This window comes from Palaemon carinicauda, chromosome 42, assembly GCF_036898095.1.
Source record: "Palaemon carinicauda isolate YSFRI2023 chromosome 42, ASM3689809v2, whole genome shotgun sequence".
Classification (NCBI taxonomy): domain Eukaryota; kingdom Metazoa; phylum Arthropoda; class Malacostraca; order Decapoda; family Palaemonidae; genus Palaemon; species Palaemon carinicauda.
In genome coordinates, this window is record NC_090766.1 from 27,528,239 (window position 1) to 27,552,981 (window position 24,743).

Below are 24,743 nucleotides of genomic sequence, written 5' to 3' on the forward strand. Positions count from 1 at the left end.
CTAATATATACTATTCATCATAATCTAATATTAATGGAAGGAATGAAATTCAAACTATACAGTAGAGAACTACTTTTTAATACCAAGTAGTTTTACAAGATTAGAATTAAAAGAACAAATCCTGATAAGGAGTTTAACATAATTACAACTACTATTCTAAAAAGAATTTAAATGTGAATTATTCCTAAATCCTTAAAAACTGCCTTTCCAATGAATAGTTATCAGTAATTTAAAAATTAAGATTTCTATTTTTTCCTAAAAATACAAGTCCCAAATAGGTAAGTTAATCTAAAAAAAAATAATGTGTATTTACTATACACACAATAACTAGGTAGTTACATTGACTGGTAATATATATATGAAAACAATACATGGGAAAGCATTTAGTTGATATAGCCAGCTACATTAACTAGATAACACTTTGGGAAAAAAATTTCCTTGTTGAAAAATTATCTGTGCTTAAATGGGCAATTATGCTCCTGGAGTTCTTGTTGTCCACTAAACAGACCAGTGCAATGGATGCAAAAGTATGTCCTCACAGGAAAATGAGAATCTATGTGGTCCATCAAAATATTCATATCGCTCGTTACATACCCACAAAGCACACAACGACAAAGACGCGAATTCTGTTGTTGGAAACTCTGCTGCTGGTTTCCTGTAACTGATCTGTAACAGAATTAGATCCAATAATTAATAGTATATTTAAAACAGTAAGAAAATTTACAGAACTAGATTGAGAGAAAAAAAAAAAAAGTCTCGCTTACCGCGACTGAAGATTAGGGCCCCCAGGAGTCGTCGATGATGATCCTCCTATCATATTTGTAGTTGCTGTTGGATTAACCATGTTACTCTCTCCTCCAGAAGTCCCTAAAGCCATGTCTCCCATCAAATCAGTAGTTTCTGTTGCATTATTCTTTTTACATTCACTTGACGAACTGACAAACCTTATAATGTCCGGAAGAGCAGATGCTTCTGAAGCAAAGGTGGTGGTGGTTCCAGGATTTTGGGGAACTTCAGTTCCATTAACATGACTGTTAGCTGCAGGAGCATTAGAACCATTCAATGCATAAGCACATTGAGTGCTGCGATTATCTTCTTCACAGTAATCAGTGCATGTATTAGCACTAGCATTACCAGTTGCCTCTGTAAGTGCACTATCAGAATTTCCTACATCTGTTGAAGTAGCTGCCCCTCTCGTCAAATCCGGCGTCACATTAACTATGGAAACTATATTACTTCTATTGCCTGGGTTTTTAGTTATTAAATCACATGGATTATTAACATTTTCATGTAAGACAGCATTTATTTCTAATGGAGTTTGAACAGTAGCATTAGCCCCAACTGTTAGTTGTGGATTAGTACACACACTCTTCTTACTTGTCAAGCTATTGGTACTAAAATTTCCAGCATTTGAAGTTGATATTGACAAATTTACTGCATTGCGAATAGCTGCATTTACCATTGCACTCGGAAATAAATTTGCAGCATACCCAGGAGTATTTTGGTCATGCGGCAGCCTTGAATACCTTTCCCTAGTTGATGGAACACTATAAGGCTCATTTCGTGCCAACCTTAAATGAGACTGAATGAAATCAACAGGTCCAGTCAACCTAAATTTCCCAAATCCTGATCCAGCACCTGAAATAACAACAGAATATTAATAATAATAAAATTATTTGTTTTAATACTTGGTGTTCACCATGCTTCCCTATAGCTTTCAAACCTCTTATATGAAAAAATTCTCTCTCTTCCCTTTATAACTGTTATAATATTGTTTCGTCCTTTTGGTCTTTCATACCTCACTCTGAACCTTTAGTCTGGTGATCTTTTCATACTTTGTTTACTTACCTGATGGAGGGACAGTCAAAGCAACTTATCAAGTAATTCTCTGTTTCTTTTGTATTTCCTTTTGTTTATTCCATTTGTATCTATTTGGTTTAATTAGTTTTACTTTGAGGATCTAACATAGTTTGTATTACATTTATTATGGGGTCTGCTAATTATGTTCATGATTTTTTCAGGGAATAATCTACTGAAGTTTAAGTTGAATAAAGCTTGGGTAGCAGCAGCCAAGTCTTTTAATGTCATAACAATTTATTCAACTTAAGCTATGGAGAAACTATTGAAGCCTGCCCGTTTGGATCTGGACCCTAGCCTTCCTTTTGCAGCAAAGGAATGGCGGCATTGGCACAAGACGTTTTCCAACTTTATTCAAGAATGTGGTGAAAATGCACCAAATAAATTAAGGACACTCGTGAACTATGTCAGTCATAATGTGTATGAATACATTGAGGAGTGTGTGGATTATGATACTGCCATTTCTACGTTGGAAAAGTTATATGTTAAGGCACCTAATGAAATATTCGCCAGACATTTACTTGCTACTCGCCAACAAAAGGCAGGGGAAACTTTGGATGAGTTTCTGAGAGAATTGCATAAATTAGGTAAGGACTGTAAATTTAAGCCAGTTAGTGCAGAACAATACAGAGAGGAGTTGATCAGGGATGCTTTTATAAATGGCCTGGCCTCACCTGTGATTCGGCAACGTCTTCTTGAAAATAAAACTCTAGACTTACAGGCAGCTTATGACCAGGCTTACTCTTTAGACCTAGCCCAACGTAATGCTAGTTTTTACAGTCACATGCTTCCTCATGTTGGGCATACTGCTGCTGTGGTTACATCGGATCATGCACTTATCACAGATGATCATGTGAAGAGTGGACCAACGTCTGAGAGCTGTGAGGTAACTGCTGGAACTCAAGTATTAGCGACTACTCTGTCCATGAAGAGAAAGTGCTTTTTTTGTGGAGGTCCCTATCATATTCGTGCACACTGTCCAGCTCGGGATTCTATTTGCAATAAATGTGGCAAGAAGGGGCACTTTGCAAAAGCATGCCTGTCTAAATCTACATATGGAGGTAAATCTACAACAGCTACAGTATTTGATCCCTCACAGTCATCTGTTCTTGCAGCTAATGCTGGTACCTCTTTTCCTCAGAGCCTCTATCGGGCAGCTACCTCAACAACAATTAAAGGACGGAAGTTGACAGCCCTTGTCGACTTGTGCAGCGATGACAGTTATATAGATGAAGAGGTAGCGTGGGAATTAAAGCTACCAATACATCCCACTGATAAAGACGTCGCTTTAGCACAGAAATCTTTGCATACAAACTCTCCAGGTTATGCCAATGTAGACTTGACTCTTCATCTTAATGGAGAAACTTATCCATCCACGCGTCTAGCAGTAATGAAGGATTTATGTTCAGGAGTATTACTTGGTCAGGACTTCCAAGAGCAGCATCAGAAAGCGACTATTGAATACGGTGGGCCGAAACCAGCGCTCAACTTATCTGGTGCTAACCCCTACTGTTTGTTGGCAGCCGCGGCTGTGGATGAACCTTCTATCTTCCAGCATTTGTTACCTAATTGTAAGCCTATTGTCACTAAATCAAGACATTACTGTAAAGATGACAAAGAATTCATTGAAGCGGAGACTAGTCGTCTCTTGGCTGAGTGTGTTAATGAGGATAGCATATCACCATGGAGAGCTCAAGTTGTGGTGGTTAAGGATTCCTTTAATCGGCATAAGAAAAGGATGTGTGTTGATTATTCGCAAACTATAAATCTGTTTACAGAACTGGATGCTTATCCATTACCAAGGATTGACACCATGGTTAATGAACTCGCAACATATTGCGTATTTTCGACTTTTGACTTGAAAAGCGCTTACCACCAAGTCCCACTAAAGGAAGCAGACAAGAAGTATACAGCTTTTGAAGCCAACGGACGCCTGTACCAGTTCTGTAGAGTACCTTTCGGAGTTACCAATGGAGTTGCAGCCTTCCAACGAACTATGGATAAGTTGGTGAAAGAAGAAAACTTACAAGGTGCTTTCCCATATTTGGACAATATCACTATTGCTGGACACACTCAAGAACAACATGATCAGAACGTGCAGCGCTTTCTTGATGTCATCAACAAGAGGAACCTAACTCTCAATGCTACTAAAACTATTAAATCTGTGCGTACCATTAATATTCTTGGCTACTGTGTGGGGAATGGTGTAATAAAGCCTGACATGGAAAGACTCCGACCTCTACAAGAACTACCACCTCCCACTAGTCAAGGATCTTTAAAGAGGGCAATGGGTATGTTTGCTTATTACGTTAAATGGATACAGAATTTTTCTGCTAAGATTCAACCACTAGCAAGAGTAAAGAAATTTCCTTTAGATGAAGAAGCTTTGCAGGCTTTCGAACTACTCAAACATGAACTTGAAGGAGCAACGCTACACTCTGTGGATGAAAATTTGCCTTTTGAGGTTGAATGTGATGCCTCGGAAGTAGCAGTCTCAGCAGTACTCAACCAGAATGGCAGGCCCGTGGCCTTCATGTCTAGGACTTTACAAGGAAGTGAAATTCACTATCACATCGTAGAGAAGGAAGCCATGGCTATCGTGGAGGCTGTACGTAAGTGGAGTCATTTTCTTGCTAGACAACACTTTGATCTCGTTACAGACCAACGTTCTGTGGCCTTCATGTTTGATAACAGGAAACGCACTAAAGTTAAGAATAATAAGATCCAGGAATGGCGGATGGAACTCGCAGCCTTCAGTTATACAGTACATTATCGCCCCGGTAAAGAGAATGTGGTTCCTGATGCCTTCACCCGAGCTTTTTGCGGTTCCGTGGTTTCTACGTCATCTACCCTCACTGAACTACATGGGAATCTGTGCCATCCAGGAGTGACTCGCTTGTTGCACTTTGTGAGATCGAAAAATCTTCCCTTTTCCACTGAGGACGTTAAGAAGGTCTGTGCTTCTTGCTGGATATGTGCAGAATTGAAACCAAGATTCTACAAATTCCAAGAAGGAACACTCATCAAGGCGACACAACCAATGGAGAGATGAAGCATTGACTTTAAAGGACCAGTTCCGACGGCCTCGCGCAACCCATATCTACTTATTGTGGTTGATGAATATTCACGTTTTCCTTTCGCTTTTCCGTGTCCTAACATGAACACAACTACAGTGATTAAGTGCTTAAAACAAATATTCAGCCTGTGTGGGATGCCTCAGTATATACATTTGGATCAAGGAACCTCAATCATGTCCAGGGAGCTCAAAACCTATCTCACACAGAAGGGAGTTGCAACAAGTCGAACTACCCCTTTTCATCCAATCGGCAATGGGCAAGTGGAGCGGCTCAATGGTACTGTATGGAAGGCAATCCAGCTGGCACTCAGGTCTCGAAATCTTCCCGATCAGCACTGGGAATTAGTACTCACTGATGTGATACATTCACTTAGATCCCTTCTGTCGACAGCAACTAATGTCACACCCCATGAACGCTTTTTTGGATTTCCGCGCCACTCATCCTCGGGGAGCTCTCTGCCTTCGTGGCTTATGTCGTCAGGACCGGTATTATTGAGGAAGTTTGTCAGAACAAGCAAAAATGAACCCCTAGTGGATGAAGTTGAACTATTATCTGCTAACCCAACATATGCTAACATTAGACATCCCAGCGGACGAGAGTCAACGGTTTCCTTACGTGACTTGGCCCCATGCCCTAGGGATAACTCTGTTTCTGAAAATCAAGAACTACCTTCTGTTTCATTGTCACCAGAGGCCATACCATCTCAATCTCCAGTGTCACCCAAGACAACCCATCAAGAGTTTCCAGAAGGTATGGGACTTCCCCCAGAAGCTGAAATTAGAACAGAGGCTGCATCACCTCCAGTACGTAGATCAACCCGGGTGTCAAGGGCTCCGAACCGATATGGGTGGGATTGATTACTTATGAAGTGATGTAACCAATTTTATATCTAGAGGGGAAGAATGTTATAATATTGTTTTGTCCTTTTGCTCTTTCATACCTCACTCTGAACCTTTTGTCTGGTGATCTTTTCATACTTTGTTTACTTACCTGATGGAAGGACAGTCAAAGCAACTTATCAAGTAATTCTCTGTTTCTTTTGTATTTCCTTTTGTTTATTCCATTTGTATCTATTTGGTTTAATTAGTTTTACTTTGAGGATCTAACATAGTTTGTATTACATTTATTATGGGGTCTGCTAATTATGTTCATGGTTGTTTCAGGGAATAATCTACTGAAGTTTAAGTTGAATAAAGCTTGGGTAGCAGCAGCCAAGTCTTTTAATGTCATAACAATAACCTTCCTTTCTAGTATGTTATTAGTTTGGCAACAGTATCTGTGTTGTGTTATGGTAAAGAATATTGTGGTGATGCCTCTTAACTTTGTAACTAATTGCTCTTGAACAGAAAATAACTTTGATTCCCATACAGCAAGCCTTGAAACTTTTATGAGTTGTTATTGTTTTAGGGTTATGGTGCCCTGTACTCTACAACGATTTTCCTGTTAAAGGCTAGAACAGCAAATCCATAACATTAAATTCTAAATAAATATTGTCTCCCCAGCCCCAAGGTCAGTGTTTCCCCGTGCAAAACACAAACTGTGTGTGTATAAGTGAGATTAAATGGATTTACACACTTTTGACCCCAAATTTCAAATAGTGCATACTTAATGCCAGTGCCTTTGACCATGATTGCTAAAATGTTTAACTTAAACATATCTTTAACAAAAAAAATTATTGTGATCAGTCTGCTTTTGAGAATTAAACTGTGAAGAAAATTCGAAGAAAATTCTTTAATCTGAATGGACTTCTTACAAGCTTCCCATTGGAAGCCACATTCTCCAGAGTAACTAATAAATGCACTTTTATGCTCCTTTGAGAAAGAGTCACCAGGTATAAAAGAGCAACCCATGGTACAGTATAGCCACTTCACTTAGATGTGCAGTCCACTTCTCTCAGAATATCTTGAACACTGCATTTAGCCCCTTTGATTTTATAGCAGAATCCTAGTACAGTACTACTGCTTCAATTTGGTTTCTCTCTCCAAAGCCATACCTTTCCATCATACCCTAAAAACCATGTACTGTACAGTGATACCTCGGTACTCGACCATAATCCGTTCGGGATCAGTGTTCGACCTCCGATTTGTTCGAGTACCGAAACCTTTTTTCCCATAAGAAATAATGGTATTTATTTTTATACGTTCCTACGCACTCCAAAATGCCCAAAATATTAATAAAACGTGTACCTAAACAACAATAATTATTCAAATGTGTACGAAATTGGTCGGAAAACTATATAAAACAATTTTAAACCATTTACTGTACATACCTTTGAGCAGCGGTTCGATGGGATACAGGAATGGATTTGGAGAGGATGGAAGGGGGAGGTTATTGCTTGGAAGGAGAGTCCCCTTCCATGATGTGGCTGGGTAGTTCTCCTACAGGGTTTTTTTCTCTCTGCAGTAAAAGGTCGGGCAAATCTCCTTCAGGGGTTTTTTCTCTTCTGTTTCTCTTCTTTGGAGGGGAATCAGGCTGGGATGTAGCAGCTCTCTTTTCTTTTATGAAAAACATGTCAATTGTCAGCTGCTTCTTTCTCTTCTGCACTATTCTTCTAAAGTGAGACATAACATTATCATTAATGTAGGTATTGGCCGGCATTTTCTTCCAAAATAACCCGGTCTCATCGCAATTGAAGACTTGCTGCGGGATCAAATTTTGTTCCTAAATGTAACGGTTGAATTCGCCAACGTATTTTTCAGCTGCCGCCTGATCCGAACTGGCTGCCTCCCCATGCCTAGTCACACGGTGAATACCAGTTCTGTTCCGGAATTTCTCGAACCAGCCCCTGCTTGCTTTAAAAGTAAATGACGAATCACTTTCACTAGTACTGGCACTTTTCTTCACCAATTCTTCATAAATATGAAGAGCTTCCTCGCAAATGAAAGCTTCACTTATACTTTTCCCGGCCAACTGCTTTTCTTTAATAAATATAAGGAGCAATTTTTCCATTTCCTCAATTACTTGTGGCCTTTGCTTACTAATTGCTGTCACTCCCTGTGCAACATTAGCTTTCTTTATCACTTCCTTATTTTTCAAAAAGGTCGAAATGGTCGACTTCGCCATGCCATACTGTAAGGCTAGATCAGACACTCGTACACCATTCTCGTATTTCGCAATAATTTCCTTCTTCAACTCGATCGTTGTTCTCACTGTTTTCCTCTTATCCTTCCCCTTATCACTAACTTTCTTGGGAACCATTATTATCAGCAAAAAGACAATAAAACGCACTAAATCACAATAAATTCTCAACACGTGTTGTCGGACTGACGCTCTCTCTTGAAATGATGCTACCCGACCAAGCGAGAGTAGCCGAGATGGCCGCTCATCTCACTCGGCCACTCGTTCGGCTGTTCGAGTTCCGATTTTTTGTTCGAACACTGCAGCAAAAATTACTCAAATTTTTTGGTCGAACTCCGATTTGTTCGAATTTAGAGTCGTTCGACAACCGAGGTATCACTGTAGTCACTTCTTACATACTCCTTCGTCTCCTAATATATCCCCTCTGACTCAGGCACTTTGGTAATTCTATATTGTAACCTTCTCAAAATAAGTGCATCTATAAAGTATGCCGAGAACATAAGCTACATTCTCTATTTTAATGTTCATTATAATTTTGTTAATTTGTCCCACCTCTATCATCAAAGCACTATCCAGCTCTGATTTAGGAAAAAATTATTAAATAATGGAATTCTCAATCCTATATTCTATCAAGATAGGAGCTGATAGACAAAGGGGTGGAAGGTACTGTAAAGGAATAGGAAATAAAAATGTTAAATCGCCAACATCAATACAGGATGCCGATTGGAGTTACTTGACAGAGGAAATAAGGTGGTTAAGAAAACAAGAGACTCTTAAGAACATCCCTACAAATGGGAGGGAAGCCTATGCAATATTGTTAACAAAACTAAAATGAATACATAATTTTTTATGGTAATGATCAAGCCATACATAGCTTGGAATTTTACTTGCAAACCTTTATATCACGGCCAACAGTTAATTGCCTTAAAGTCTCCAACAATAAAAGCTCAAAGTCCAACAAATATAATTCAAAATTTGTGAGACAGGAAAGAAAGTGACTAGTACATCTTACCTTAAAGAAATAAATCTGCTGGTAAACGATGAAAGGAAATGGATTCAAGGTATTGGAAAAAGTGAGACCTGAATACACTGTAGTTTCAGATTTAATCAGGTAGTGTCAATGCATGTTCAAAGAAGAACAGGTGTATAATTTATTGGTAGTAGGTTGGCCAGGGCACCAGCCACCCGTTGAGATACTACCGCTAGAGAGTTATGGGGTCTTTTGACTGGCCAGACAGTACTACATTGGATCCTCCTCTCTGGTTACGGTTCATTTTCCCTTTGCCTACATACACACTGAATAGTCTGGCATATTCTTTACATATTCTCCTCTATCCTCATACACCTGACAACACAGATTACCAAACAATTCTTCATCACCCAAGGGGTTACTGCACTGTAATTGTTCAGTGCCACTTTCCTCTTGGTAAGGGTAGAAGAGACTCTTTAGCTATGGTAAGCAGCTCTTCTAGGAGAAGGACACTCCAAAATCAAACCACTGTTCTCTAGTCTTGGGTAGTGCCATAGCCTCTGTACCATGGCCTTTCACTGTCTTGGGTTAGAGTTCTCTTGCTTGAGGGTACACTCGAGCACACTCTCCTATCTTATTTCTCTTCCTCTTGTTTTGTTAAAGTTTTTATAGTTTATATAGGAGATATTTATTGTTGTTACTCTTCTTAGAATATTTTATTTTCCTTTTTTCCTTTCCGCACTGAGCTATTTTCCCTGTTGGAGCCCCTGGGCTTATAGCATACTGCTTTTCCAACTAGGGTTGTAGCTTAGTAAGTAATAATAATAATAATAATAATAATATAATTTAACAATCAGCAAGGCAAAAATGACAGTAGGAATTAACAGTTAAATCATCTGTAAACTGCTTTAGCAATCATGCATTTGACCAAATACTGCTAAAAGATTTCTGTATTCAGAAGAAAGGCACACGATCTGACTACTAAAGTTTTGCCATAATTTGACTAATTTAGTGCTGCACTTAAACTGGTATTACAGGATCATAGCTCTGAATGAAGTATTTATACTAACTAGAGCTGCATATGGTGTCACATTTTCAACATAGAGTAAACCCTTACAGGCAGCTTAAGAACACTAAAAATCTTTTTAGCGTCTAAAACCTTGTAATTGCTAGTGAATACAATCCTATGTCCCTATAGGGCCATAGTGCCATCAGTGCACCTTATGCAGTGCACTGTAGGCATTACGCAAGGGCCTTTGCAGCATTAATGCGACTCTTAGTTGCACTTGCTTTGTATGCTTTTACCATATCTTTGTTCCTGCTTCTTTCTTCCATCTTGCTATCAAATCTCTTGTTGAATTGAATATAAAATTTAGGCCTTAAGCCAAGCACTGAGGCATCAAAGGTCAAGGTCATTCAGCACTGTATAATACAAATTAATCAACCATACCTGTACTCTCAGAACATTTGGTATCATTTTAACTTTTAAAACCAATCAAACAACTTTCATACAATAATATCTAAATGCGAAATAAGAAGGGATCAAGAGGATTAAAGAAATTAATCAAAGCTTGTGATATAAACCAATACTCTGCACAAATTTTTTCAGGTTCAGGGTATTATAATTTTCCCCCAGTACATCGCTTAAAAGCCGCGAGTGCCTATCTTGCGAATGTGAGCATGTCTTCATCTACCAGGAGACACTCCTCTAGGAGCATTTTATGCAGGAATTAATGAAATGATATTTTCATAAAATAAATTTTTGAACATACTTACCCACTGGTTATATAACAATAGCTTTATTCTTCTGTCCGGCAGAAATTCAAAACTCGCCGCAATCGCATCGATATGCCAGGTATACACTAGCGCCACCACTGAGCTAGGCCGAACTATTCCTCCCAGTATCAGATTTTCCATGCCCATAGGTCTCTAGGGGAGAAGAGGGTGGGATTTTAAGTTATATAACCAGCGGGTAAGTATGTTCAAAAATTTATTTTATTATGAAAATATCATTTCTGGGCTCCGACCTGTGCCGCGCAGTGAAATACTCCTAGAGCACTCTATTTCTAAGGAATATAACTGCTACATATTACCAGAGAAAAAAAGCATAGGAATGCCAGGTTGAACCCAGCTCGCTCACCTATATAAGGTGTCGGTATAAAATACTGGGGCGTGATAATTCACAACCAGAGGTCTCGCACTATTTAGATATCTCCTCTTCAAAATCCCCGCCACAGCGAGGTGCCGTTCAACACTACTACCACTAACCCAACCCACGCCAGTGACGTCACTCCTTTATAGCACTTGTTGTTATTAAGTCCAACATGTTTTTTTTCTTGTGTTTACCCTTGGATTTATCATTATTTTATAATCGGTGGCCGATTCCCATGATACCCCATCGAAGTTAAGTACTTTATCCATGAGTTTTAGCGAGATTGGGCAGTGTAACCTCTGTTTTTATTATTGAGAAGTGTTTATATATGAACGGCGTCCCCGTTCTTACCGTTCATGTTTCGGCTCTGCCCTTTTTCTCGTTAGTTCGTCCGTCATTAATATTTGTTCGAACTTTTAGGAGTTTTTTCCTTACATTTATATAGTACACCATCTTTATGGTTTCGTCTAGCATTAATTTTAAGTTATCCTATGATATCAGTGTTAGCGTTTCATCAAGGAGTAGGTTATGTTGGTATGCCTGCATTCGTGCATGTGGTGGATTGCGTCACCTTTGAGATCGTTTCGCTAGTTCTAGGAAGACGACCATCTCATTTATTATTATTAAACCTTTTAGTTTTATTACGCTCCACCTAGTTTTACATTTGGTTCGAGTGGGACTCTCGCGTATTTTGTTGTTTTTACTGTTCGATCTACCGCTTCAGTAACTAGGTTGGTACCCCTGATTTCCATCTGCTGATGGCGTCATGCTCCTCCCTTTCCACTCGCCCGAGTCCCTCTCTCGCCATATTATTTCTGCATGCCTAACCTTACTTACGTGATTTCGCTTTTAATTCATTAATTATTTTTATGTATTTGTGCATTGATATTATATTTATTGCTTTACTCCGTTATGATCATATTTTTGGGATTTTCATGTCATGTTGAGGGGATCTCCAGTTGGTAGCCCTGTCTACCACTACGCACTGGTGATTCCCCGGTACCATAACCCCCTCCCCACAGGTTGGGGAGGCTATTCCATCCCCCCCTCCTCCAGTGTACACCCATCCTCTCACTCGATGGTTGTTGGTTATGACATACGGGTCAAGTATGCTTGTTCCTCAGTCTTCCCTCAACGTTCCGACATATTGAGGACTGAGTGTACCCACGGGGTGTGACTTAGTCTCATTCATTCATACCGGGCGGTTTCGTCTCCTCCCCTCCCGTCGCCCCGATTGGCCATCGGTCGGGGGAGGGGGAGGGCCGGGACCACCGGGGACTATCACACGTGATTAGTCGGTATGACTGCACCTTGGTGTAAATTTTGCTTTTAGCTATGGTTGTAAGAATGAGCACTTATATTAGGAGTGTCCCCACCTACGGTACCTCCTGCTATTAGCGTCCGCATAGGACTTATTAATATCCCATATCATTATATTATATTCTACATGAATCATTACCTTCGTCCCGGTACCTCCGGTTGGGTAGTGGGGGTTCCATTGGCTCCCCCCGCGCTCTCCCGTGGTACCCATCGTCATCAGACATCGGAGCCTTCGGGCTCTTAAATATAAGATCTGTTGACACTGACACAGTTTTGATTAATATCCTCCCTCCGGGAGCTCTATTCAATTACATTAGTTTTAGATCATAATTGGAGTTTTCTATTTATGTATTTTAAGGATGTATCTTCGGTTACTTTAAGTTTACTTTAAGTTACTTTAAGTTACTTTAAGTTTACTTTACCTTCCCTGTTCCCCGGCCCCGGAACTAGTTTTGATTATATTTATTCATCACTGTTTTTTGCATCCTTTTTCATCCCTTTTTATTTTATACCTCCCTGGTAATGACGGGATGGTATATTCCTCGCTATGACAATATTATTTCATTGATAATCTTAACTTATTACGGAATTGTTTCAACAATGTCTGTTAATTTTTATAATTTTTTCCCCGGTTACTATACCGGTTCGAAATTTTGTTCATAGCCTTTTGTCCCGATTTCATATCGGTCTATTTTAAGAATCCGGAACACCCGGATCTTTTTAGGTTATTAACCTATTATGGGATACTCACGTATCTGTATTTTATTCTATACTTCCCAAGTAGCGACGGGATAGTGTATTTCAAGCTATGACAATATTATTTCATTGATAACCTTAACTTATTACGGGATTGTTTTAACAATGTCAGTTTATTTATAAGTTTTTCCCCGGTTACTAAACCGGTCCTAGAGTTGTTCATAGCCTTTTGTCCCGGTTTCATATCGGTCTACTTTAAGAACCCGGAACACCCGGATCCTTTTAGGTTACTAACCTATTATGGGACACTCACGTATCTTTATTTTATTCTATACTTCCCAAGTAGTAACGGGATAGTATATTTCTCGCTATGACAATATTTTTTCATTGATAACCTTAACTTATTATTGAATTGTTTTAACAAAGTCAGTTAATTTATGATAAGTTTTTCCCCGGTTACTGTAGCGATCTGAATTTTGTTCATAGTCTTTTGTCCCGATTTCATATTGGTCTAATTCAAGAATTCGGAGCATCTGGATCTCTTTAGGTTACTGACCTGCTATGGGATACTTATGTATCTTTATGTTATTCTATACTTCCCCAGTACCGACGGGATAGTATATTTCGCGCTATGACAATATTATTTCATTGATAATCTTCACCTTTTATGGAATTATTTTGACAATGTCAGTTAATTTATGAAAGTTTTCTCCCCGGTTATTATACCGGTCCGAAATTTTGTTCATAGCCTTTTGTCCCGGTTTCATACCGGTCTATTTTAAGAATTCGGAACACCCGGATCTTTTTGGGTTACTACCCTACTATGGGACACTGTAGGTGCCCCTGTCGTTACTATCTATAATTATAACTTCGGATATATTATTTTGGGATTTTCATTTTATTTCCTTTGTGATTGATCGATTTAAACATTTATTCTCGATCTATTTATTTTACATTCCCAACGGAGTTACCTTGTTCATTAGTAACGATATACCCTCTTTCGGAGTTCGCAGTCTCTTCTACCTTGGCGACTCTTTAGATCTGGGTTGGCGGGTTTGCCTGGAGTGTCAGGGCAAAGAGACCCTGTGTCTCTTCCTTTTAGGGTTTTCAAGGAAGCACGTGGCTGATGTCGGGCCACGTCCCGTTGTCCCTAAGGTTAAAGCTACCTGCCAGCCCTACCAAAGACTCACAGGTCTTCCAAATCACCAAACCAGTTAAGACTTCTCTTGGGTCGAGAGCGGAGCCCGGCCTGAAACCTACGACCCCGGAGGCTTCCTTCGATCCGGCAACCCTTTCCAGATTGGTGCATGGCCTCTCGTGGCATGGTTAGTTTCAACCTGACCTTTCATTAGAAGAGGCCGGCGACCGATCCCAGGGATGAGGTAGAAATTTATTTCTATTTGAACACGATGTTGTGCTGATATTTATCCATATATATACATATATATATAATTTACGGACCTCTGTAGCTCACTGGCTCAAACCTCGTGTCACATACCGAGTCACCACGAACTATAGGATGGAAGATTCCTGGTGCCTCTGTGAACTTGACAATTGAATGGAATTATTGCCCATTAGGGGGAAGAGAGAGTGCTAAACCAGATAGCCTCTTACAGGGTCTCATATGTTATGGGCTACCTCAACAGCACAATATATCATCCCGGATGCCTCTAAGCTCCCGGAATTCATCGAAAGCAATCCGTGGAAGGGGGCCTTGCGCTCTCCCTTCAAAGATGGTATGTTAACCATCGAAGGGTTTGGCACCCGGACTGTAGAAGATTTTGGATTCTACCCGCCGGGTCTACAGTTCCCTCTCTCTGGTTTCGCATGCCTTACCGAGGAGACACTCGTAAGGTTTGACAAGGTCCCCAAAGAAACCAAAATGTACCCAAAGGGGCAGGCTCAGTCCACCTGGGTCCGGCCCTTAAACGAGTGGGAGTGTGTTAACACTACGTTAACACCTCACAAGAGCCCGTACACGATGTTTCTAGTGGAGGAGTAAACCCCTACTCCGTGTGTCACTAAGATATCGGACCTTGCTCAGCAGGCAATAAACGAGGACAAGCCGTTACCGCAGCTGAAGGAAATGCATCCGACCTCCCTCCTGTCCCTGGGGGATCACGATTGCTGGACTAACGCCCCGGCGACCTTCACATCGAGTAAATTAAGCGCTGACTGTGCTCCCATTCAGTTCAGTGAGTGGCTACCCAGGCTTCCGGAATCTCTGATATGCCTCGAGCTCGAAGCCTGTATGCGCCTGAGTAGACATATCAACTCGGCTACAATGGCAGAAAAGACCTCTTTAATGTATGAAGAAGAACCACCTTTTAAGGTCTTGACGAAGTCATTACTTCAAACCTTACTGTCTGATTCCTACGACTTCTTTGCGGCCAGACGTCGTTGCTGTAGGCATGTCTTGTCTGAGGCCACTATCAGACATGAGCCTAACAAGCTCATTAAAGCCCCAGTCTGGAGCTGCTAGGGTCAATCAGAGCCTCAAGGTTCGATGGGCTTAGTCCCCAAGCACAAGTTCGAACCGGCCAGCAACCAATCTCGAGGTAGAAAGAGTCTGAGATCTTTCCATTCCTTCCAAACCGGCAGTCCCAACAGGTGGTTCAAACCATCCCGGTGGCACAAGGGAGTCAACCCTTCACTTCGAAGGGTCAACCCCAACAGCAATACGTGCTGGTTCCTCAGTCCCAAGTAGCAACTACCTCCTATGCTACTTCCCCAGCCCTTAGGCCCACCTTTGAAACTCAGGGTGCTTTCCAGGGTTACCAGCGCCCCAGAGGCGCTAGCTCGAGAGGGACTTTTCGCAACAGCTACTCTCGAGGCCGAGGAGGTAAATCCGCAGCAAATCATTGGGAGTTCTCAGGTAGGGGTAGGACTTTACATCTTCCGGAACCGTTGAACGTTCAACATTTGGGCTTTCAGTATAATTTCCAAAGGTCTGGGGTGGAGTTGGATAGAATGGCCCCCTCCACCAACCAGTTTTCATCAACATCCAACGGAAGAGCTAGTCTTATATGAAAACGATTTATTGCAAAAGGAAGCAATAAAGAAAGTAAATCGTTTGTAATTTCAGGATCACTTGTTCAGCGGGCCAAAGAAAGACTCAGAATAGCGAAGAGTAATCCTAGACCTGTCGCTTCTGAATTCTTACATTTAATGCGACAAGTTTCACATGCTGACCATCTCTCAGGTGCGGACCTTGCCTCTCTGTGGGGCCGTCACCTCCCCTATGGATCTTGCAGACGTTTGCTATCATGTTCCGAAAGCAAGGCATTTTCGTCCGTTTCTAGGCTTCAACTAGGCAAACTGCCTCACAGCAACTACAGAGTGATAATCTCTTACAACAGTTTTGGTTCCAAATCAACTTCGAGAAATCTCGTTTGGTCCCGAGGACAAGTTTCATGGTTAGGATTCAATGGGTTCTATGCTCCCACACTCTGTCTCCCAACAGCCAAGAGGAACGATATAGCAAAACACAATACGTTTTCTCAAAGACAAATTGTCTTCCAGAAGAAATCAAGAGAGAATCCTGGGTGCCCTCCAGTTTGCCTCAGTAACAGATATACTACTGAAGGCCAGACTGGAAGATATAAGCCGAGTATGGTGCTCCAGGAAAACGAGTAATATCGAGACAAAGGGCTCGACTCCAACCAATTCTGAAGAAAAGACTTCAACCATGGACAAAGGTCAAAATCTGGCAAATCCGTTTCCTTACAATATCCACCCCCAAGCTCGTCATTTACACAGACGCCTCCCTAACAGGCGGGGGGGGGGGGGGGGGATACTCTCAGTACACGAAAGTCCTGGGCCTATGGTCGACAATATTCCGCCAACTTCATATCAATGTTTTAGAGGCCATGGCGGTATTTTTGACCTTAAGCAACCGGCTCCAGCCAAAAACCAACATATCAGGTTTCTTCTAGATAGATAGTGGCGGACGCACTTTCGAGGACAACTCCGCTGGAGTCGGAGTGGTCACTAGACCCAATGTCCTTCAGTTGGATTCTTTCTCAGGTTCCGGATCTCCAGATAGATCTGTTTGCAACAAAGTCCAACTACAACTGGAGTGCTACGTAGCTCCCAGCCCGGATCCTCGGGCTTACACCACAGACGCACTATCATTAGTCTGGAACACTTGGGAGAGAATTTACCTATCCCCACCAATAAATCTGTCGATGAAAGTGTTAGACAAGTTCAGGACTTTCAAAGGCCAAGTTGCTCTAGTAGTCCCCATCTGGCCCAAGCACAACGGGTTTCCCCTTCTGGTGGAACTGGGTCTCCACCTCGACAGATCCCCAATCCAATACTAACACAAGCAGTACGACTCGCTGTGTGTTAGCTTCCTCAAATTCAGAATGCCCTACCTTTCTGGACTTTATGAAATTTGCAGCTCAAGAGGTGCAGATATTGATCCTCAAATACGTTATTTTTAGAATCAGATAAGAGGGGATCCACCCTTCGACAGTATGATTCGGCTGTTATGAAACTTGCCAGTTTTTAAGGGACTCAAAGGCTGAGACGATGACTATGAATCTGACAGTAACCTTCTTCAGAATTTTATTTGAATCAGACTTAGCGACTTGTACTATTACCACAAATTAAGTCAGCCTTGAAGGTTTTACAATTGGCTTTAATATTGCCCTTACAGATTTAAACTTCTCATCCATCCCGAGAACCTGCGCCAGATTGAAACCATCAACTCACCCTAGCTCAGTTTCCTGGTTTCTGAATGACGTACTTAAGTTGGCTTCAGACACTCTTAACGAGACTTGCCATTATATTCCATTGGTTAGGAAATCCTTGTTCTTAATGAACCTGACTTCTGGCGCCAGAATATCAGAACTTTCAGCCTTGTCTAGAGATCCAGGTCATATTGAATTTCTCTCGTCAGGGGAAGTACTCCTTTCCCCTGCCAAAGATTTTTAGCGAAAATGAGGACCCCCAGGACAGACGGTTCCCCTGGAAGATTGTCCCACTTCCGCAGGACCCATCTTTATGTCCAGTAAACACTCTGGAAGCCTACTTAAACATATCTCCCGTTCAGTCCTCGGGGCCCTTACCCATTAGAGAAGGTGAAGAACCATCATCCTGAAAGGACTCAGACAGAAGATTCTGCATTTCATTAACGGGCTACCTAGAATCATTCCCACATCACTCCCTCACGTCCATGATATATGAGCTGTAGCTACCTCAGTTAATTACTATGAACTTCACTGGATTTACTAAATATATAGGCCGGAAGTCTCCAACAGTATTTAAACGCCACTGCTTAAAACCTCTGGAAGCCTTATATTTGCTACAGTGGCAGCAGGGAATGTGATTCCTCCTGAACATAGTGAACCTTAATCAACTATGTCTTGCTATCCTCTTACCTGTTATTTTGGATTTTATTTTACTTCCTCAGGTATTGTTCCAAGATTTGGGACCATTTCTCTGGTACTATTTCACTGCGCGGCACAGGTCGGAGCCCAGAAAAGGGATTTTGACGAAGGAAAAATCTATTTCTGGGCGAGAGACCTGTGCCGCCCAGTGAACCCTCCCTTGACTTCCCTCCCAACATGGGCCCCAAACCTTGGGTGCTATGAGGAGTGACGTCACTGGCGTGGGTTGGGTTAGTGGTAGTAGTGTTGAACGGCACCTCGCTGTGGCGGGGATTTTGAAGAGGAGATATCTAAATAGTGCGAGACCTCTGGTTGTGAATTATCACGCCCCAGTATTTTATACCGACACCTTATATAGGTGAGCGAGCTGGGTTCAACCTGGCATTCCTATGCTTTTTTTCTCTGGTAATATGTAGCAGTTATATTCCTTAGAAATAGAGTGCTCTAGGAGTATTTCACTGGGCGGCACAGGTCTCTCGCCCAGAAATAGATTTTTCCTTCGTCAAAATCCCTTTTTTAAACATTTAAACTTACCCGCTGGTTATATAACAATAGCTGATTGACACCCTTGGTGGCAGGTCAGAGACAGCAACATTAATGGAATTTCACTTAAGAGTTGAAAACAAAACTAGCTTAAGGATTCATACCTATTAAGGAAGCCGACTTCAATGATTCTCTGCATTATTAAGTCTGTTGTCCTTTGAGAACCAGCGATCCACCCAGGGGGCTGAAGAACTCTAGGAGCTGTGAAACAGTGAATAACCTATATGACAACAGGACCTCAACTAATACCCTTGTTCCGGGCGCTCTCAAGGAACAAATGACCACCTGACTAAGTCAAAGATTGCGGAAGATTGTCTAACAATTTCCTCCAATCGTAAAAATATATGCAAGTTCCAAGACGGGAAAAGGGTACTAGGGATTAAGGGAGTGTAGTGGTAGATCCTTCACCTACTACTGCATTTGCTGCTACGAATGGACCCAAAGTGTAGCAGTCCTCATAAAGAGTCTGGACAAGTTTTAAATAATGTGATGCGAATACAGATTTACTTCTCCAAAACGTTGTATCCATTATACTTTGCAGAGAACGATTTTGTTTAAAAGCTACAGAAGTTGCTACAGCTCTAACTTCATGCGTCTTAACTTTCAGGAGCTTAAGGTCCGTCTCACCACAGTGTGTGTGAGCTTCTTTAATCAAAAGTCTTATGAAATATGATAAGGCATTTTTAGACATAGGTAAAGCAGGCTTTTTGACTGCACACCAAAGAGCTTCTAAATTGCCTCAAACCTTTAGGCTGCCCATTCACTAGCGACCAAATCTGTTAGATTAGATCAAAGTGGGCGGAGTTTCAGCATATCGTTGTGTGAGTGTTCATATTTATCCTCCAATCTGATTGTATGATCTAATTGCTACAATCGATTGTTCGTTGAGATCTAAAGGAGGCCATTTACAGACAGATGTAATTTGCCCCGACTGGAACTGCTCGTTTATGGCTGGGTGAGTCAACCTGGCCAGTCTCTATATCAGAAGCCTCATTATTTTGTTCTTTCGAGTGAAAAATTATATTTTAATTATAAAATAAATTTTTGAATATACTTACCCGGTGAATATATAATAGCTGCTACTCAGCGGCTCGACAGAAAACACACTCAAAAACTCGCGAGCGATCGCTATGAAGGTTGCGGGTGTGACCACCAGCGCCAACTATCGGCCAGATACCACTCTTGCATGTAAACAAACCCTTCAATTCTTCTCGTCCCGCTGCGTCTCTATTGGGGAGGAAGGGAGGGCCTTTAATTTATATATTCACCGGGTAAGTATATTCAAAAATTTATTTTATAATTAAAATATCATTTTTAAATATTTAACTTAGCCGGTGAATATATAATAGCTGATTCACACCCAAGGCGGTGGGTAGAGACCAGAGTTAATTAAGTTTACAGCGTATAAGCTAAGAGTTTTTGACAGTTATCAATATAACAAAACCAAAATATATAGGTACCTGGTAAGGAAGTTGACTTAGACGATTACTCTGCCTTGTAAGTCTGTCTTCCTCACTAAGCCCAGCGATCCTCTTAGGATGCTGAAAGACTCCCAGGAGCTGAAGTATAAAGGGTTGCAACCCATACTAACAGGACCTCATCAAACCCCTAATCTGGGCGCTCTCAAGAAATGACTTTGACCACCCGCCAAATCAACAAGGATGCGAAAGGCTTCTTAGCCTTCCGTACATCCCAAAAAACAATATTAAAAAACATTTCAAGAGACAGATTAAAAAGGATATTGGAATTATGGTAATGTAGTGGTAGAACCCTCACCCACTACTGCACTCGCTGCAACGAATGGACCCAGTGTGTAGCAGTCCTCGTAAAGAGTCTGGACATCTTTTAAGTAAAATGACGCGAACACTGACTTGCTTCTCCAAAGAGTCGCGTCCATAATACTTTGCAGAGATTTATTTTGCTTGAAGGCCACGGAGGTTGTATAGCTCTAACTTCGTGCGTCTTAACCTTAAGCAAACATCGGTCTTTCTCATTCAAGTGAGAACGAGCTTCTCGTATTAAAAAATCTGATAAAATATGACAAAGCATTCTTTGACATAGGCAATGATGGTTACTTAACTGAGCACCATAATGCCTCAGATTTACCTCGTAATGACTTAGTACGAGTTAAATAGAACTTAAGAGCTCTAACAGGACATAATACTCTTTCCAGTTCGTTGCCTACGATCTCTGATAAGCAAGGAATATCAAAAGATTTAGGCCAAGGACGAGAAGGCAGTTCATTTTTTGGCCAGGAAACCAAGTTGAAGTGAACAAGTGGCTTTTTCTGTAGAAAAAACCAATGTTCTTACTGAAGGCATGAAGTTCACTGACCCTTTTAGCCGAAGCCAAGCACACTAGGAAAAGTGTCTTGAGGGTGAGATCCTTCAGGGAGGCTGAATGGAATGGCTCAAACCTGTCTGACATGAGGAACCTTATGACCACGTCTAAGTTCCATCCAGGAGTTGCCAAACGACGTTCCTTAGAGGTCTCGAAAGACTTAAGGAGATCTTGGAGATCTTTATTGTTGGAAAGATCTAAGCCTCTATGTCGAAAGACCGAAGCCAACATGCTCCTGTACAGTGGCGATTCTAGGACTCTGAAAGTGGGGGGGCCACTTCAGGGCCAATATAAATTTTGGGGGGGCATTTATTGTTGGTGGCTAGGTGGCACTCTGAAGACAATATTATGTCATTAATGAAATAACAAATGACAATAATAACACCTCATTACTTTCATAACTTGCATTTGTAAAACATATACATGTATGCCTACACAAACATTATGATAATGGAGGTTATTCGTATTACTTAAAAAAAAATATATATGTATTTCTTGCAATATATTTTTAACAAAATCGCAAAAATATGGCAAAAATATCTTCAAAACAAAAATGAATCATGAGTTATGAATGTAATGTAAATATTATGTTGATATTAAAACCCCATGCAAGCATGCATGAAGTAATGCAGTGTTGCCAACAGGGCGAGTTTCCCTTTCCTGAGGTGAAGTAGATTATAGTACGTATATTTAGTGCAGCTTAATTCTACGATTATCATGCCGGCTATCAAATTCATCAACAAAACAGTCTAAATCAATTCCCTCGGCACGTGCACTTTCAATGGACAGTAATGCGATATTACTCAATCTAGCACTGGTCATGGAATTTCTGAGAAATTTTTTCACTAATTTCATTTTTGAAAAACTTCTCTCACAAGAAGCACTGGTAACAGGAAGAGTGACAGATATTAACAATAGTTTGTACAAACAGTCAAATGCAGCCTTATAAGGACTAAGGAATGACAGGAATTGTGTAATGGATGTAGGCTGTATTGGCTCTTTCGTGAGTAATTTCTTCACCAGAGGGATCTCATATTGTAAATCATTTTGACTGACCGAGTATGCCATTGCATATGCCTTCAAGTCTTCTTCTAACAAGAATGTCTGTCCTCCAGGACAGAGAGCTGAAATACCACAGAAAATTGCATTTGACTCTTTGGAGAAACGACGGTCTAATTCACTAATTAAGCAGTCTAGGACTTCATAGAAAATCCTGATGTGTTGCACATGACATGGAACAGAAGATCCTTGACCACTTGTTTCAAACACGATAAATCCATCAAGCTTACGAGGTTTCTTTACCCGTTTTCTTGTTGTTGTTGGTGTAATGCAGCATTTCCTGCAGAGTTCATTAACCTTCTCAGAGTAATGGTCATTCAAGTCAGAGTTGCGTACATTAACTAAATGTTCATGGAGTGACGAAATTAGATTTGCTGCTTTTCCTAGGTCTGCTTGTTTATCCTGTAGCTGTGTAGACACTTTATTAACTTTTCCAAGAATATCTGTGAAAAATTGCAATAAGTAAACAAACTCTGCATCAATCTGGGCAAGCAAACCGCGAGCGGATACAGCTCGGGCACCAATGTCATCTTCAGAAATTTCCTTCAAAAGTCTCATTATGCATTGCAGACGGAGTAGAGCATTTTCACACGAAGTGGCCCGACACCACCACCTTGTGTCACTGAGATGCTGCAGTTCTCGTACTTGTTCTTTAGGCAACATTTCACGCTGTATCAAAATGAATTTCTCATGAACTACCGAGTTACTAGCAAAGATATAGAGTTCTTCAAGCAAACTAAAGAATTCAGCAGCTTCGGGTACATACTTTGCAACATTTATCAACACTAAATTGAGCCTGTGTCCATAGCAGTGTATATAATATGCAAAAGGAGCTTTATCACGAATTCGTTTCTGAACACCACTAATCCCTCCACTCATCACTGATGCCCCATCAAATCCTAATCCTACAAGAGAAGATTTGTAATCCAACCCCAGTTTATCCAAACTCTTCAAAATAATATCTGTGATAGAGGCAGCATCCAACAAGTCCATCTGAGTGAAAGAAATGAAGCACTCCTGAATACAATTTGCTATTTCATCATAAAATCTAATAACTAATGCCAACTGCTCTGCCTTACTAACATCCTTGGCTTCATCAGCTTGAACAGAAAAGTAATGACATGACCTAACTTTTTCTGCAATTTCTTCCTTCACCATACATGCAAGTGTGTCAATCATCTCATTCTGTATTGCAGAACAAGTGTATTTTTCATTTTTTGGACCACTTTCTACTCTATCAGCTATAATAGGATCACGTTTAGCAGTGAATCTGAGAATCTTACGAACATTTCCTGGATTCAGTTCATCATCACCTTCTCTATGTCCTCTCTGCGAAATGTCTTGTGTTACAGTCAACAGGATTATTTCACCTAATGTCTTTATGTAATGATGATTTTCAAGAACTTTCTTCTGGTATGCCTCACTTATACACTGAGCAATTGATGTTTTATCAGCTTTATTTCGTTGATAGTCCGCCCATGCAATACAAGAAGTTTTGTGGCACTGAGAGGAAATGTGCTTTTCGATGGCACCATCTTTTCCATGTGCTTTCTTCCATCGTCTAAAGCCACTCTTTATGAATGCTTCATCTGCATTGCCATATGTTGGTGGAGCAAAGTGCCTGCATGCAAAACAGAACATTGCATCTCGTTCTTTAGAATATTCAGCCCATTCATATTTGTCGAACCAAGCCCCCACAAAAGACCGAGCATGAGACTTTCCTTCACTATGCCTTGGATACTCTTTTAATCGTACCTGAATAGGATTCTCAGAAGCAGATTGAGAAATGTCAGCTGGTGCAGAATCTTCCTTTTTCTGTTTCTTTGTTGGATGATCATGTGAACTTGATCTTGCAGGATTGCCAATACTTTCACGATCACAGTCTCCCTCTGACTTCTTAGCAGGTTTATCAGATTCAAGGTTTACTGTCAATGGTGTATCACATTCACTGCGTTTTTTAATTACAAATTTATCCATGATTGTCTATAGTACAATAAAATTATCTGTGATAGTAAGTTCTGAAAAAAAAATAAATTAAATCAAATAATCACACGTAATTCACAATTAACACAACACACCTGTCACCACAGAAAAATGTGATAAAATTTGCGGTTTTGCCGACTACCGACTGGAAGAATAGAAGATGATGACAGCACGCACACACACACACTGTCACACACACACACACACACACACACACCCACACCCACATATTTATATATATATGTGTGTGTGTGGGTGTGTGTGTGTGTGTGTGT

General features: G+C 40.8%; 2 protein-coding genes across 5 annotated transcripts in view; both read right to left on the reverse strand.

The window, feature by feature from the left end:
• LOC137632979 (ras-specific guanine nucleotide-releasing factor RalGPS1-like) overlaps positions 1–24,743 on the reverse strand; it is a 331,074-nt gene that overhangs the window by 114,836 nt on the left and 191,495 nt on the right. The window lies entirely within an intron of this gene.
• LOC137633261 (uncharacterized) overlaps positions 62–24,743 on the reverse strand; it is an 85,885-nt gene continuing 61,203 nt past the window's right edge. The window contains exons 3-4 of the mRNA XM_068365467.1: positions 765–1,638; positions 62–666 (exon numbers count right to left, since the gene is read on the reverse strand). Coding sequence (XP_068221568.1) covers positions 450–666; positions 765–1,638 — 1,091 coding nt within the window. The 3' untranslated portion in view covers positions 62–449. The remainder of the gene's footprint in view (positions 667–764; positions 1,639–24,743) is intronic.